Here is a 17,867-nt window from a genome sequence, read left to right as displayed (position 1 = left end):
TTTCCAAATGAAAGAATTTCTACTTTAAATCATTGTCAGGGAAAACCGAACGGTAGAAGACCGTTCGATTGACGAGCGTGCATTATCAAAGTAAGAACTATTATATTTCCCAGATTTTTCATACGATTCATATCTTATAATCTATCTCCACCATAAATCTCATACATTACAGAATTCATATTATCATACTTCAGTTCATACTTTATACCAAATATCAAATTACATACTTTATAAGGTTCTCATAAATCATTCATACCAAGCAACCATCAACATACGAATCAACCAGTGCATACCACATTCATTCAGTGTAACAGCGATCGTTCATAACTAATACATCAGCATACAATTCATGCATACAATCCATACCGAACATGCATACAACACACAGTATAAATTAAATCACAATAAGCTTCCCTTACCCGGATTCAGTAGCGAACGTCCTAAAGGGGTGGATCTTGACTCGTCTACAAGGAGCTCTCTCCACGTTTCTCTTAAACTCTCCAACTAAACTAACCAAAAGAAAAGGAAGGGTTTAGCCTACACCGTTGCATGCAGCTGAAAACAGTTTACAGGAACTCCAGAACCGATCGTCCAAGTGAAACTTACCAGAACCGGAAGTTGTTCGGCTTAAAATGAAGCTCGCGGTGCAGGGAACGTTCCTACGGTGCTGAAACGTGAACGGAGATAATGGTGGTAAGTTGCAGAAGAGAGAAGGAGAAGGGTTCAAGAGAGAAGGAGAAGAAATGGAGATTCTGAGTTTGGAAGGGGAGAAGGTGCGCGTGAGAGAGAGTGGGAGATTTTCCAGAAAATTCATTTTTGTTCAAATCCCACTGTCAGACGGACGAGCGTCCCTCTCGTCGACACCTGCACCCCACTACTGACTTCAGAAGTTTCCATTTTGACAAGTGACGCACATGCACGGCTCGTTGGTAGATTTCCAAACGCTCAGAACACGTGGCACGGCGCATTTATGGGAGTACAGTGGTGACTCAGCACAGACATTAATGGGACGTGACAACTACACTTTAATTATATTATTTTTGTTTTTTCTAATGTATTTTTAGATTTGCTATAAAATATAGGTACACGTTGAGATTGGATATACAATTATGTTTTTCCAACCATACTATCTCTTTAACATTTCATTAATATTTTTTTCGAACAAAAAGTATTAATTTCCTCATTATAACTGAAAGTCAAATCTTAAATTTAAATTAAAGAAACCAAAATCAAATCATATACTGTGTAAGCAACTCCTTCACGCGGACATATTCACTAAAATTCTAAAAACCTGTTAAATTATCGCTAAAACTATACAACTTTTTTAATTTTAGACTAAAATAGGCAACAGATTGTAATTTCATTAACTTTTTTCTTTCAGTTTGTTTACTTTCAGAGATTAAAGGGGACATATTACTTTCGTAAAGACTATTGTACCCATTTTAAATTGGCTTAATACCCTATTTTGTCCCTAGTTTCGTTCGAAAATGTCAAATTAGTCCATCCTTTAAAAAATGCGTCAATTACGTCCTCACTTAATCAAATTTGCATCAATTAAATCCGTTCCGTTAAATCCATACAAGCGTTAATATATAGTTATTTTTTATACATACGCTCCTGGTTTTTTCAAAAACTTATTTAAAATTAATTTTAATATATAGTTATTTTTGTGACCCCGTTTTAAATTATTTTTTGTAGAGAGATATTAAGTTATTACAAAAATTAATTTTAACTGAGTTATCTTTTCATTTATTAATTTTGTATAACTATAAAAAATATAAATATGAAAAGCATATACGTGTGCCGTTATATAATTATAATTATATATTATCTTGAATTGCTTGAGTTATAATTTATAAAAAACAATAAAATAATTATTAAATCATTTATATTTATGTATAACTTAAGAACATTAAACAAAAACTTTGATGTATTTAAAGGGTGTCAGATAATTTTTTACTGGTGTAAATATTTTTACTATGAATTTATTAATTTTGATAAAAATTATCAGTAAACATATTAAGCTTAATTTCTAAGCAATTAACAATTTAAAATTTGTACACTGGTAATATATATTGATTAAACTATTAAAATTATTCCTAAGTACACGCGGCATTTAGTTCTGAATTATTATTGATCAAGGATTATCCAGTAATTTGGTGACCAATTCATGAACGAAAACGTATTTTAGTATTAGTCGATCAAGGGCTATCTTGTAATTTGAGTCAGATAAGTCTGTCTTAAAAGTGTTTAATTAAATCTGAAACCAAAATATGGCCGTTAAATAGCAGTTAGGCCTCCAGAGAAAGTTGCCTTAAGATAATCTTCTATAATCTCCTTTCTTTTATCATCCAATCTAACATCCTTGTCTTTTCCAAAATTAATCAACTATTATTAATTAGTTAAATGAAGAGACAAGTCATTATCAAACTGAACTGGATTCTCTGTAGCCTACATTACTGTCATAGAGAAAATATCTAAATGTGCAATTGATTTAAAAACTGTAATATTTTTCCAAGGATTATTCTAGTTCTATCCTAAAATGATTTATTTCTAGTACTAAACTATTTTCAAGAATAAACAATTACTTGAATTTTGCAAAAGCTCAATTTTAAATGTTATTTAAGTTTGTTTGATTACGAATTTCATTAAAAAGAATTGGTTACCACTGTTGAATTGGTAAAACAAAAAAGATATTTAGAAACTCCAAATTATAAATCTTTATGGTATGTTCTTTTCAATGAAGTTTATTTATAATTGAGTTAACGTTACTACAAAAATCGCATACAACGTCGAATATTTTTGGATTTTTAACGATAAATTCATAAACAATGTCATATCAGAAGACGTTAAATTAACGTCGAAATTTGTCAATATTTGACATTAATAAAATTTTTTAGTTTTTTCTAATTAATTGTGATAATTTTTTACAACTCTAGAAGAAAAAAACAACAGTTTTTTTATTTTATAAAGCATGAACTATGAACGTGTACTAAGAGCAAACAATAATAACCAACAACAAACAAATTCAATCAAACAACACCAAACAAATTCAATCAAACAACACCAAACAAGTTCAACCAAACAACAACAAACAAGTTCAACAAAGTTTTTCAAAACGAAAACGAAAATTAACATTCAAAAGGCGAGTTCGTCGCAATAAAGTTTCGTCACACAGAATGCGCCTATGAAGGATAAGAGCACGAAAATAATCGGTTAAAACAAACAAAAATCATACATAAAATAATTAATTAATATGCATTTGTATCAAATGAAAGAAAGATTACATGTGATGTTCGTCAAACTTCGCTCGAGAAAAGTTTGAGAAAAGAAGAAAGTATCGTGCGCTAAGATAAAATGAATGAATTTTCAATCTCTAACTAAAAATTTTATTGAATTCACTAACCGAATTTAAAAGTCATTCGACGTTTTATATCCTTTTACGTCAAATTACAATTTTAAAAATGTTTAATAATTGTATTTGTTTACAAAAATGTCACCGCTCATTTTTAAAGTTGGTTATTCAATAGTTGGATGTCACGTGTAACGTTATACGCTGTTTTTGTACTTGCGTAAATATTAGTTTGACTTTTATGTTGGTTTAGTTTATTTAATGTGATTTTTTTTATGATAAAATAAAATTTTTATTTTTATTATTTTTGTTTAATTTAGTTGTTTTCTTTTTAAATAGTTAATATCATGGAATAGTGTATATTATATTAATAGTTTTTTTGTTTTATTTTATTTATTTATTTATTTAAATTAAAATTATATGTGTATCAAATGATACTAGTGATAGTGTTAGTGATAGTGTTATGTCTCAATATTTTATATTCAATTCAATTTATATATTTTTTATTTTGGTTTTGATTTATTTCACTTTCAATTTTTTAAAAAAATTGTTTATTTCTAAATTAAAATATTATATTATTTAATTGAATGTATTGATATTTTTATTAAAATTCACATTTTTATTAAAATTTATAAAATTATTTTTAAATTGACCATGATTATATTATTATAATATAATTATTATATTTCTAATTATATTATTATAATATAATTATTATATTTATGTTTATTTTTTGTTACTGAAGAAATTTTCTTTTAAATTTAAACTAACTCTAATCTTGATTTTTTAACCAAGTGTAAATCTTGTAAAATTATTTTATATATAATTTCTTCCTTAGTTTTAATTGCTCTCTAATCTTATTTTATATATATAACCAAAGTGAAACATGAATCTAATGATAAAGTTAATGTTAGTTTAAATAATTTCAAAAATATTTAATAAAAATGTAAATTTTAATAAAGATACAAATAATATTTATATAAAATTTAAATTTAATCTTTATATAAAGAAAAACATTATTCCATTTTTAAAAAATATGAATAAAAATAATAAATATAGGAACTAAACTGAATCAAAATAATAAATATAAATACTAAATTAGATTCAATATAAAACGATGCACGTGATAATCCTACTTTTTCACGACATAATGTTGATTTCATATGTGGATATTTCTTTAAATTAAGAAAAAAAATTTAAAAAAAAACAAAAAATTATAAACACGTGGTGTATACTATTCAATGATGAAAGTTATTTAGACGTTGTTACCAATAAATAATGAAATTGAATAAAATTAATAAAAAGTATTTTTTATTGGCAAAAAAAATGAACGAACATAAATATTTGACAAAATTAGGAACTAAATTAATATCCAATCCTTTATAAATTTAAAAACACTCAATATTGACCCATTTTGAGGATTGAGGATAGTGAATATTGAGTGTTAAGATGTATAGCTTTTGTGGTTGAATTGTAAACTATTTTATGAAGATAGTTTTACTAAGATAATGACATTATATATATATATATATAATAAATCTTACCTAATAAGAAGGAACTGTAGCAATATTCGATTAAAAGTATGAGTTTTAAATGTATAAAAAAGGTCCGCTACGGCATAGGACTGCCAAAAGTGAAAAATTGCAAACCCGAAAATGAAAGTTGAGACATTTTTTTATCAAACTACATTTCTCGTGTCCCTTTTTTCCCTGCATTATTGCTTCCCAAACCAATACATTTCTTCTGTGCATCATATAATTGTTTTAAATAAAAGACACAGTGTCACTAATTTTGTAGTTAACACAACTTTTAATGTGATAATTATTATTGATCTCACTAATCATGTTATACCTACTCCACCCAAAACATTTGGATATTAAGTCACAATATTTTTACTCGACATGTCGGTCCCTCATATTCGAGTCTCCAAATATTCTTATATTGATATGTGATGATGAATATCGTTACAATATTTTAATAATAATATGAGTTTATTATATTTATATTGTTTATTTAAAGATAAAAAACTATAAATACACTATACTAGTCACGTAATTTTTTTCATTTATTTTTATATTCATATTTTTTTAATCTCTTAATTCTTAATGATAATTTTTACAAACTTCATACTCATAAACTTCCCGAGTTACGAGATTGAACCTTGTGCATGTGTTCATTTGAAATTTATGTACGTTGTATCCGTTTCAACCCACAAAACGATGACGAAAAGTTAAAGGCCGACCTTGCACGTTGTTTTTGACAATGGAGTTGTTAAAAGTAAAGTAAAAAAAAAAGGTGACTAACTGTTATTATATCCGTTTATTAATTATGAACCGTTTAACTCTTAACTTTTTGTAGTTCATTGCAGCTACCTTTTCAAAACTTTTTTCTTTTTCTGCCATCCTTTTTAAATTTACTTTCGCCCTTTTCCTTCCCATTGGTGGAACTGTGGATAGTCCTAAAAAATAATTGAATTATTTGTTAATTTAAATTAAGTCCAGTTTGAATTAAATTCATGTTATGGATTTAATGAATTTTATTTAGTATAATAGAGTAGATTCTATTCGTTTATGATGAGTTTTAGTTTTCCTTTTTCTTTTGAAAAATTTTGTTCCGGCGATGCATTGACTTACTCTTTCGGAGCTCCGAATTAATTGTGGGTTTGGAAGGTTGTGATTGTTCTTCCTATATGAACCGGAAACAACTAATAAACATTGAGATAGAGTCCACATATATACGTTATGTCCCTTTCACGTGCAATGTCGACTATATACTACCTCAAAAACCTATTTAACAACTCTTACTTTCGCTCCTAAGTTTAATCAAATCAAATTTAGTATTTTTATTAATATTATTTTAATCTTTTTCAATCAATTAACTCAATAAAAGTATTAAGTGATTTTGCTGGATTGGGACGGGGATAAATCTTTTTCAATCGATAAATAATCTCTTGTCTCATTTATTTTCACTATGTTCTATGTGACTGTTTCACTCTGTTTTGAGTAACTAATAGGTTTGATATATAGAAGATATTATGACGCTAAGTTATAATTTGTCTCTAAATCTAAAGTAATTCAATTATGAAAAAGTTTTTTTTATCTCGAAATTAAACTTCTATTTATAGAGTTTAAAAGAATCTGACAAATTGATTGCATTTTAACTCTGCTTAACTACTGTCGTGATCGATCGACTGTCTTTTCCACCGTTCGATCCATTCAACTTAGCACACAATCATATCCGATCAGTCAGATCTCCTCTCATAGGAACATTAAGAAGGGAGGTCATTAGTGTTTTTTTTTTTCAATGTACTAAATATAGTGTTGATTTATTTATGTAAATGACTTTTAACTTAATTTTCATTTCTTTTTTCAATTTTTAAGTTGTAAGAAAAATCCGTAACTGTATTCTTAATTAATATCTCTAACACTTTTAAAAGAAATTGACTTAAGATTTAACATGCGAAAATTTGAGAGAATAAAAATCCATTTAATAATCATACAAAAGAAGTAAAATGACATCATTTGATAAGAACATTTTGAACAAAACCGATAAAGATAAATATGATTAATAGATGTTGATGTATAAGATAGATCATCGGAATCCTAAAACAAATTAACAAAGATTAACCACATAAATAACCTAAGTTTATCCAAATAAAAATTCACTATAAATAAGTACATACCTAACTTGTCCATCAAAATATCATTTACAGGCACACCTTTATCTTGGATTGGGACAAACAACTGTCCTAAAAAAAACTGACTTATAAAATAGATGAGAATATATTTTGTCAATATATCAGAAAACGCTTATATTTTTCTTAGTCTATAATATATTATTTGCTATTACATACGACTGATTCAATTTATTTTTTCTGTGCTTCTCTTGGCGCTTTGATGAACTTTTTTTTTAACATGAAACATCCTATTAAATTTATCATTTGATGATATTTTTCACAATTTTTCATTTCAATATATTCATGAACAGGATGATAAATAAATTTATCTTTATATATATACATGTATATATATACATGTATATATATATATATGTATATATATATATATATATATATATATATATGTACACACGTTATTTTCACATTAAATTATTAATAATATCATACTTTTTATTAGATTTAATTAATATTTAAAATAATAAATTATACTCTTAAGTATAGATATCTTTTTACACAACAAAAATAAAAATAAAACAAAAAATTAATAGCCATTAAATATAAAAATAACATAAATATCTACTAATTAAAAAAAGAATGAATAATGAATAAAGATTTAAAAAATTGTAAGAAATCATCACACAATAACTTTTATAATGATATTATCAATATAAATATCTACTTAGTTTCGTTAATAGACAAAAAAAAACGTGACTTAAAAGAATATGATAGGAATTTAAGGTAACATATTTTGTTTTATCCAAGATTTAAAAGCAAGAAAAAACGTAAATGTGAAGACTAAGTTGTACCTGACGTTGCCACATGTTTTTCATATAAAGACAGTAAATATAAACAGTTGAAGTTAAATAAAATAAGTAATCCGTTTGACAAAAAATAAAGAAATGATTAAGAAGAAGAAGGAGAAGAAAATCGCATGGGGGAAACAGAGGACAGAGAACTGCGAAGGAGGAAAAGAACAGAAAAGCCACCCACCTGACCTAACATAACCAAACAAACCTCTTACCCCAATTCGAGTTTTCCTCTTCTCTCCTCTCCTCTGGTACGTTCCTTCTCCTCCCAATTCCATCCTCTTTCTATCGTTCTCCCTCCATTTTACATTTCATTTCATGCTCTGTTAATCTTTCTTTTCATCGATGTTACAGACTCCTTCGTTAATTCATTCCTTTATTTACTTTAATCTTGCCTTTGACTGCTTCTTTTGGTGCTTCTGTATCCAATAATAATTTAGTTTTTCAATTATACTTTATCGTCGGTTGGAGCGAAACTACCTACCTACCGTTGAATTTTATCGCCTGTGCTCTTCTTTTTTTATCAACCGTTACCTTTAAGGATGGGAAAAGAATTCCATTGAAGGCGTTTTTGATGTTTTTTTGTTTTGTTTGGATTTTCAGGATTTCCCTCTGAGTTCACCTTCTCTGAATCGGCTTTAGTCTTCTTCATTCACCAGCGCAATTCGTTGTAGCGGATCTGATTTGGTTTTTGGGCGGTCTGCAGACACTGCATGCTTGTGGGGTACGTTTCATGAATGTGACCTAAGATATTTATTTTCCTTTTTAACATTTATTCTATTTTATCACTTTATGGGTTTTGAAGCGAATTATGACTCGGCTGATTTTACTCTGCGGTGAAATCTGAGAATATTCTTTTAGTTTTATCTTTAGTGATTATTGATTTGGTTGTCTTATTAAATAATCAGTGAATCGGTTTATATGTCCTTTTTGTCTCCTTTGACGTGGAAACAGAAGTGAAACAAAACCATAATAATTTAACACTAGTCTTAATTTTCTGAATAGAAGTGGTTGGAATGCTCGCAGTAAGTGGAGGAGCAAAGACAGGGTATTTCTCTTTGCTGAAACCAAGAGTGCACTTAGTGTTTGGAAGTTTGTCAAAATTCTTAACTTCCCAACTTTGGTTTAGATAATAATTCTGCAGATGTGTAACTAATGTTTTAAAGTCATGGTTAAGAACCAAATTATGCAATATATACTTGAAATAGAATACTCCGGTGTTCTATATAATTTTTATTTAGCCTTCGTGAGTGCCTTTCAGAAAAAAACTTTACCATTGATTGAATGTTGTTTGTCTTTTCTTTTCACTATATTTCTCTTTCAATCTTCTGGTATGCACATAATGTTAAGTACGGGATGATTCGCTTTTCAATATAATGGCATATATGAATATGCGCTAATTCACACATAGTGCAGTCAACAAGTTCACAGCATTCGTGAAAATAAATTTCTGGTAGAAGCTGCCAATGTTATTGCATCCAATTATATTATTCCACACTGCAGGGTGCTGTTGTTGATCGTGCATACCTTCAACATATAATATATATATACACACACACACACACTGATAATAATACACAGTGAATATTGTTCGCACACAGAAAACACCTTTGTGGTATGGATGTGTTAGGCCACAATAAAATACCAAAAATATTTTCTAGGGCATATTCTCTCTATAGCTTGCTATGTGACGTTCTACATATACGCAACGGATTTATGGAGTGAGAATAATTGTTATTGTAAAAGTATTAAAGTTTTAAATTTATTTTTATAATCAACTTCTTCACGATAAAAAATGTCCTCATTTGAGACTCTCTTTTATATGTATACATACACAAATCTTATCCAGCTAGAGACAAGTTCTGCCAGCAAAAGCAAAGGAGAACTAAACCAGTAAATTCTAATCTGATGTTTGTAAGACAAGCCATGTATACATGTAAAAGAAACTCAGATGAGAATACCAGCAATTGTACCTTGAAATAGAGAAATTGGAGACTTTGAAGTTTGAACAAAGAGAGATCCAGCCTTAACTATAAAGGAATTGAAATTTTATATGCTTGACTTAAAATATTTTTTTTTGTTGAACCTGCTGCAGGAAGCAATTCTGCCCATTTGGTTGAGACTCCACATACATGACTGGGACACCCTTTTTCCTGCCCTGGATATCTGCTTGGAATTAAACTTATCTCACTCACTTTGGTCATTAATGTGGCCCATATATTTGCTATTCAACAAGATTCTCAAGACTGGAGATGAGAGAGAACTAATAAGAGGAGATCATTTGAATGCGATAGATCCATACCTCTTTCAGCAGCCATCAAGTAACATAGATTCTCATCCTTCCTCCTTGCTCTGTTCTCACTTGCCTGATGTAAGAGCATGTGATTTGCGGCTGAAAACTTATTCTCTACTTTTATACCAGAAAAATATTCTTTACTTAAGGTTTATCTAATTATGCTATAGGTACCGCATGTAAACCAAATATATACATGGGATTGTGGCCTTGCTTGTGTCTTGATGGTTTTGAGAACTATTGGTGTCAACAACTACGATATTCAAGCATTGGCTGAACTATGCTGCACAAATAGGTCTTTTCCCTTATAAAAGCTTAAAATCATAGTTACTCTGTCATGAAATTCCTGAAGATCCTAGACTATATATGCATGGCTGTTTAGAACTCAACTAAGAAGGAAGCATAATTTTCAGTGAGTTAGACTTAGATGTGGATTTTTAAGTCCTATGCTGGAAGATATAGACTTAATTGAGAGCTTTATAATTGGAAAAGATCCTTAGGTCTAATGTTTAATGGTCATGTGTCTGGTCCATTGCGCGATTCCTTGATTAGTTTGTTGAATGTGTAGTTCCCTGGTGCTTTGGGCTTGCATAACCAATAAGTTTTATGATACTTGGGAAGTACATATTTTCTCCTTATGTGAGCGTGTTTTCAGATTAAAATCTTTCAGTTGCCAGTGAACATACTAAACCAGATTCATTGGAATAAAATAATTGAAGTCTTGATAAACAATTCATATCAATAAAACTTTTACTTCATGTGATATTTTGAATTCAAAAGTCAGATCTAAAGTTTGCTTCTGTATTCATGCTGTTGTAAATAAACCATGAAATGGAAAATATTCCTTACCATATCAGGTAGAATTTCAGAAAGCCACTTGGAAAATGGTTATCATGTACTGATAGATTTTCAACTAAATATGAAATGTGGTAGTTCAAAACGAGAATTTATGATGAATTTCTGACTAGACTCACTGTTTACTTCTGTTTGCAGCATTTGGACTGTTGATTTGGCATATTTATTACAGAGATTTTCTGTCACTTTTTCCTACTTCACGGTGACCTTTGGTGCAAACCCAAACTATTGTGTTGAATCATTTTACAAGGTGATTAACTGTCTTACCAAAATAGTTACCATCACTTTATTTTTATTTAGTATTAGTAAACCCTGAATGCGGTCATTAGAATTTGAAACATCAATTTGGTCATGAAATCATGTTTTTTGGTCATCAAATCAGTAACTTGGGTTTTTTATGCTGCAAAACTATGATTTGAAGTCTGAAGAGTATATAGATGTAATAAATTTTTAGAAGAGAAAATTCAGTTTCAATAATGTTGAGGACTAAAATGGGCATTGGACTCTCAAGTCTTTGCTCACGTGTCTAGTTGAAGAAATTGAAGATATAATTTTTTTGTTTGATGTTTGATAAGTAAGTTGGGAATCTATAACTTCTGGGAGACTGGTCAAAATATGGGTTTGAGCTATTGGTATCAGAATATTATTCTAGAGGACATTTTAAATCGCATGGGGTTAGGTGATTCACCAGTGTTAGCAGAAAAGTTTTGCCCAAAATGTACCAAAGCTTTGCACAATGTTTTATTGATAATCATGAATTCATGATGGGATGGGTGCCATTTATAGGTTATGGCATGTCCTTATTATGATTGTCAATTTTTATGCTGGTTTATTGGAGATTTTTAGGGAACCATGCTATATTGATCTTTCTTCTGCGCACATTCAATACCTTGTCTACCAATTGCATAAAGTTGATAGGACTTTGTTGCAAACATTCTGAAGGAGGAGCTGCCTAATGATCTAGTGAGAGTGGATTTACTATTTCAAAAAGCAATGGAAGCTGGGATTGATATACAGGTATGCTGCATGCCTGCACCATTTTTATTGGATCCTTCGAGTATCAATCTGATAGAAGTTATGAGTTTGTCTCCTATTGGAGAGAAAAATGAAAATGTTACAGCATTTCTTTCCATTAGTTTTTTTGTTGTCATGTTTGCCTTGACAATTGAAAGTTTAAACTCAGTTCACTCGGTTGTAATTTTACTATATACTTGAGCAGTGATTGTTAGGAAATCAGCGTTTTATAAGGCTTTTTAAATTGATTTTTTTGGTAGATACGTTGATATTGGAAGAAAATGACAAATAGAAGTTTTGGTTATTATCTTAATAGTTTTATTTCTATGTGGACATTTTATTTGCTTATGGCCTACAAACCTTTTGTTAGGAATCACACAAAAATAGAAACAGAAAAAATAATTATTGAGTTAATTGGAAAAAACAGAAAATAGGAGAGATGCTTCTATTCCAAAGGTTTCCCCCTTCACAAAGGATTTCTCATTTCACAGAGCAAAAGCTCAATCTGCAAATGATTCAAGATAGGGTGCCTCTCTTCCTTTGCATCTTACTGCTACTTATTTACCTTTAAAATCCCCTTTAACTGACTAACCTACTAATAAACTACAATAACTGCCTAACTTCTAAAAAATTTCCAATCCCCTTCTTCTTACAGTGCAGGTCAATTAGTGCAGAAGAGATTTCCATTCTCGTATTGTCTGGGAAATATATTGCTATTGCATTAGTTGACCACAACAAATTGAGGTACAATTTTATTATAATCCCTTCTTTGCTGGCTTTTATACTTTGTTACAACTATATTTACATAATAAGCCAATTACTCACACCAACTTTAGATTAACACCTGAGGTAAACGAAGTTCACTCATTGACAAACTCTTATTTAGAAACCTAGCTACCCGAGGTGTGATGTAAATTCTTTACAGTTTTCATTTTCTTTTCCCCAATAATGTCGTTTTCCTTGGTGGTGAGCAATTCTAGCTGCTTCTGAAAAGGTTCTGTTTCAGTCCTGTTTGGCAAGAAGGTGTTCCTGTGCCTGCTGTCGCCAACAACCCTGGCTATACAGGTGAACATCTATATTTTAGCTTTAGGTTAGTTTGCATCTATTTTTGATGTATTCTTTCCTAGTGGAAATTGGTACCTACAATTGTAGTATGCATGTGAGCAACATTCCTCTTTGATTTACCCCAACTGTGTGATGTTCAAGATAACTTCTTTATATATAAGTTAGGTCAAATAAACATATTTTATGATTTTATCAGGGTAATGGGAAGCAAACATTTTCATGGATTTTCACTGACCTTCCTTCAAGAAGACATCTTAAATGTGATTTTAATTTATTTTCCTTTGTATATCCGACAGTGATGTGGTACTACTTAGAATACACAATTATGTACTCCAGTAAAACCCTTGTGCCAAATTTATGTTGAAGATCTATATTTCAATTTAACTCATAATGTTATACCCGTTGATGTATTTTTGTTTTGTAAACAAAGTTGTTATTTCAAATTGAAGAAAAAAACATAGGTTTTTAGTTCACGAGTAAAACTTTGGACAATGCATCAACATTGTTAAGTTTTCTGGTTGGAGGTCTGCCGCAATCTCTAAGGTTTTTTCTACACTTGTAAGTGTAGTAGGAGGTCATATCCACAATCCTCTTATAGATGCTTTCCATTTGAAACATAGTTATTAAACCAAACCGGACTAGCGTGTGCCCTTCAAACCTGGTAAACTTATTATTGGTCTTGAAGAGCTGATGCAACTTGAGCTGTTTGCTTTGTCTCAAATTCTATAAAAAGCTTAGAATAACCTCTGCATTCAGTAATATGCTGCATGAACTTGAGGTCCTAGCTTCATCATTTTTAGTCACCTCATAAGTTTCAGAACCCAATGGTGTTCCTTTTCTCAATATTTGATATTTCAATTTTCTTTCAAATCCTTCTCAAAAAATAAGTTACTTGTATTTTTATGGAGAAGAAGGCTAATGCAAATTTTGTATATTACACTGTATTGTTGCTAAATTAAGTGCTTTGGCTGAAAATTTATTTCAAAGATCGATTGCTGTTGGTATCCTAAAGTTTTAATTCTTAAACACCAAGATTAGACTTGTTTGCAGCTGCAAATAAGAGCTGATATTTGTCTAATGTGTGAGAAACTAGTCGATATCCTTGCAACAGATTTATAATTCTATTACGATTTATCCTAATAGAATAAATTAATCAATTTACTAAAATTGTTACTAATTGGCAAATTCTATTGACAGGTCATTATGTGTTGATATGTGGCTATGATGCTAGAGCGGATATGTTTGAGATTAGAGATCCTGCCAGCTCTAAGTAATACTCTTTTCCGTCTCTCTACTTCTGGTTTTATATTGAAATTTTCTGTATGATCCTATGTTTTTCCTCATTAATATATTTACCATTATATTTGGATCACAACTTAATATGTAGATCCAAAACTCATTAATGATTGAATTATTCATTTTTTAATTTCTTTTCAAGAAAAAAAAATCTTAGAGCATATTATGGTCATATAAGTTAGGTTAACAATGTACGAAATAATTGTTTATCTGGATGCCATTGTTGGGAAGCCGTCTTAGCTGTGGTCACCCTTAGCCCACCTTACTTGCTGTCTCCTTGAAGGTTTCCTTGCCTCAAGGTTGGTGGTTTAGTTCCACATCCATTAGAGATATGGTTTAATGGAGCTCATAAACAGTTCTCACCTTACAAGTTGATTTGGTGAAGTTGTCTTAGATCATAAAACAATTCTAAGACACTACCGAAGTCTACACTAAATCTATTGTTGGGTCACCTGCACATTTACAGCCCGTTGCCTTGGGCATAAGTGGCACTTATTTGCAGTATCTTAGGGGTCTATCACAGTAGCCACCTTAAGGGTGGTGGTTAGTTACACATTGACTAGACATTGGATTTAAATAGATCTGGTAAAGCTTGAACAATCTTCACCTAACGTGTTAGGCTTGTGGAGTTGAGTCAAGTTTTAAAAACAAATTATAAGTCATCATTTTTCCATTTTCGTCCCTTTTACCATGTTTTCTCACAAATCCGCAGCGTTTTAGTTGTAGTTTTTGTGTTTAAGTCTAGGGATAATTTAATGCATGTTCAAAGTGTCATTCAACGGAATGGCTTATTGGATAAACCGTTTTTCATACATGCCTTAGATGATGAAAACCATTTGAGAATTTTCTTAAAATTGTGTGTTCTGTCTTGTTATCCTAGCTCTATTACTCTTCACAATGGCTGAATTTGCTGATATAGCAAAGGACACATGCAAACGATGAGATGACATTTTCAAATAGCCAATTTTTATATTATTAGTTTTCATAAAAAAATATCTTGGAATATGCCAAGCATATGCATATAATTTGAGTGGATAAATAGTTACCTAGTTCTTTTTCCTGATTTTGATCCTAAAATAAGAGTTGGCTAATCATCTTTATGAATTTACAAATTCAAAATTCTATGAATTATATGCAGGAAACACAAGACGATTTCTTCAAAGTCTTTAGAAGAAGCTCGCAAAGCCTTTGGCACTGATGAGGATCTTCTTTTGGTAAGCATCTTATACGTCAAATCATCTTTCACGAGGCTATTTGATAACTAATATTGGCAAATTATATGCATATGCATGACAATATTTAAAATAAGGCCAATGATATACTGGCAAGCTCATTTACTCGTCTAACCAGATGACAACTTCATTTAATTCATCAATTACATATTCATATTATTATATTAATATAATATAGTGTAAAATGATTGTTTTAGTTATTAAAGTGTTGTTTTTCTTAAAATAGCATACTTTTAGTGCTTGTTTGAGATAGCTGTGGAAATTATATCATTTGCATAAACAATTATAACATCGATTAGTCTTTATTTGGAGCTGAAAAATAATTTTAAGATAATTAATTTCATTTGGATGCAACAACAAAAATAAAAAATCAGTTTTTGCATTGGATGAAAAAGACATTTATGAAGTTGAAAGGAAAAAAATTGTTGAAAAATAATCATAAGTTATAAATGATCAAATTTATAAAATCAGCATATTTTTAGGAAAAAAAAGTTTTTTGCAAATTTCAGCTTTCACAAACATTTAGTTTAAATTGCAGACAACTTATTTATCCCAAAAATTGTTGAAATCTTTAAAACCAAAATTTGTCAAACATGTTTTTATATACTTTTGATTAACTTATCAAAGTATGGAGGACTTCAAGGAGCGGTCCTAGGTGGTACGAACTTGATATGTATTCGGACTCAGCCTGGTCATTAAGTGTGAAACCACCTGAACAAAGGCTTTTCCTTTGATCAATCTAAGACTCTAAGGAGTTGTTTGCATTGAATTAATAATACAAGAATCCATTTCAAGATAGGTAAATTTTAAAGAAATACCAGTAGTTCAAAACTCTATGGCTTGATTCTTTCTGCACATGCACAAGGGGCTAATTTTATTATGCATTGCAGTATTTGATAAGTTTGGGGAATCAGAGCATGAAGTGAGAATTTTCCGAATCTAACTTGAAGATGGAGGAGTTTCCTCGTATTCTAGCCTTGAATTAAATCTTTGTAGTCATTAAAAGAGAGTAACCTTTGTTTAAAAATTAAATATCTTGGGTTCATCATATACCAAATTACAAAAAATAAATGAAACTTTTATTCAAACACCTATCATAATTTTGTCAAACTGATACTTTTCAGGAGTAAAATGCTTAATAGACCCGTGTAGGGATTATATGTTTTGTTGGTAAGATGGTTAATGTGATGTCAGAGTGCAACCATCATCATCTTCACTTTTGACCATCGTTTATGCTTTTTTTAATTTATACAAGTTGTTTATATCATAATTTAGTTGTAGAGAATGTTAAAAATTCATTCTTTATTGTTAGATGAGTTTCATGTGTATATATAGGTTGCACTCTATTTTTTGGAACCTAAGTGATTTAGTATGTTGAAACAAGTTTGTAAAAAGAGCATATTTGTAGCATTTCAATTGGTCTTGTATTCCTACTTACTCTACTCGATTAACAACGTGATAGTAATGTTTTTTTTTCCTTGCGTGGCCAAGCAGATATGTTTGGAGAAGAACAATAACCGTCATCAACCTTCTCTTCAACTGTCCATTGATGTCAATAGTGATTCTTGATTTTCTTGTTTTGCAATAACTTGGCAGTTAGGTTACTGGTTTTTTCTTTTTCTTTTTGCATATATTACTTATCCCTTGTGTATTTTAGTAGCTATAGTCTATTATTTATTTTTATTCCCAGCATAAACCTCTTGGTAGGTTTAGTCTGGGCTCTATGTATCGTGTATGTTTACTCCAAACTGTATAGTAATCATAAATTCATTTTAATGAATATAAACCGTGTCCTTTCTCGGAAACTCGGAGTTCAATGCATTGCTCTTTATCTGCACCAAAATTTAAATTATGTGACCAGGAGTAATTAAAACAGAGTTAATTTCTGATTACATGTCGTATTTTCGATTTGTCTGCTTCTAGTATTATGGTGGGATCATGTGAAATTGTCTTACTTAATTGATCATGCTTCGTTAGGCATATTGTTCAATACGAACATTCATAAGTCATAGTTACAGATCTCCATTATTATAGTAATGGCATTCCTGCACAAAGAAGACAAGATTGCTCCAGATGATGTATTTCCTATATGCAATGCATCTGATGCGATGCGACCATCTTTTCGGTGAACTTCGTATTCAATCACGACTAACCATTACATTAAATGCATCCTTTCTCATTAAGAGTGTCCTGAAAACACACGATCATTGATTCTATCTTTATCAAATCGCAAAAGTACAAAACAATGATCTATTTTTTCAGTCATTTTAAAACA

The 17,867-nt window shown here is 30.0% G+C and overlaps 1 protein-coding gene across 2 annotated transcripts; it reads left to right on the top strand.

The window, feature by feature from the left end:
* Nucleotides 1–7,918: 7,918 nt before the first annotated feature.
* LOC108329752 (guanylyl cyclase 1) lies at nucleotides 7,919–17,397 on the top strand. Of its 2 annotated transcripts, none has more exons than XM_017564113.2 (11): nucleotides 7,919–8,088; nucleotides 8,441–8,561; nucleotides 9,933–10,208; nucleotides 10,301–10,425; nucleotides 11,124–11,235; nucleotides 11,928–12,002; nucleotides 12,655–12,743; nucleotides 12,994–13,064; nucleotides 14,262–14,334; nucleotides 15,499–15,574; nucleotides 17,087–17,397. In XM_017564113.2, the coding sequence occupies exons 3-11, from the start codon at nucleotides 10,044–10,046 to the stop codon at nucleotides 17,159–17,161; spliced, it is 861 nt and encodes a 286-aa protein (XP_017419602.1). In that variant the 5' UTR covers nucleotides 7,919–8,088; nucleotides 8,441–8,561; nucleotides 9,933–10,043; the 3' UTR covers nucleotides 17,162–17,397. The 2 variants fall into 2 exon arrangements, with proteins under 2 accessions (XP_017419602.1, XP_017419603.1); XM_017564114.2 differs by having other exon boundaries at nucleotides 7,920–8,088; nucleotides 13,006–13,064.
* Nucleotides 17,398–17,867: the final 470 nt, after the last annotated feature.

The sequence above is a fragment of the Vigna angularis genome, chromosome 2 (assembly GCF_016808095.1).
Source record: "Vigna angularis cultivar LongXiaoDou No.4 chromosome 2, ASM1680809v1, whole genome shotgun sequence".
In the NCBI taxonomy this organism is placed as follows: Eukaryota; Viridiplantae; Streptophyta; class Magnoliopsida; order Fabales; family Fabaceae; genus Vigna; species Vigna angularis.
Note: the sequence above shows the minus strand (reverse complement) of the source record. Positions and strands in the feature narration are given on the sequence as shown.

Bases quoted from the DNA above. Each gene is read 5' to 3' on its own strand.
- LOC108329752 (XM_017564113.2), top strand. From the start codon at position 10,044: ATGTGGCCCATATATTTGCTATTCAACAAGATTCTCAAGACTGGAGAT. The intron at 10,426-11,123 runs GTCTTTTCCCTT...TTCTGTTTGCAG, and splicing joins GAACTATGCTGCACAAATAG to CATTTGGACTGTTGATTTGG. The intron at 12,744-12,993 runs GTACAATTTTAT...GCTTCTGAAAAG, and splicing joins GTTGACCACAACAAATTGAG to GTTCTGTTTCAGTCCTGTTT.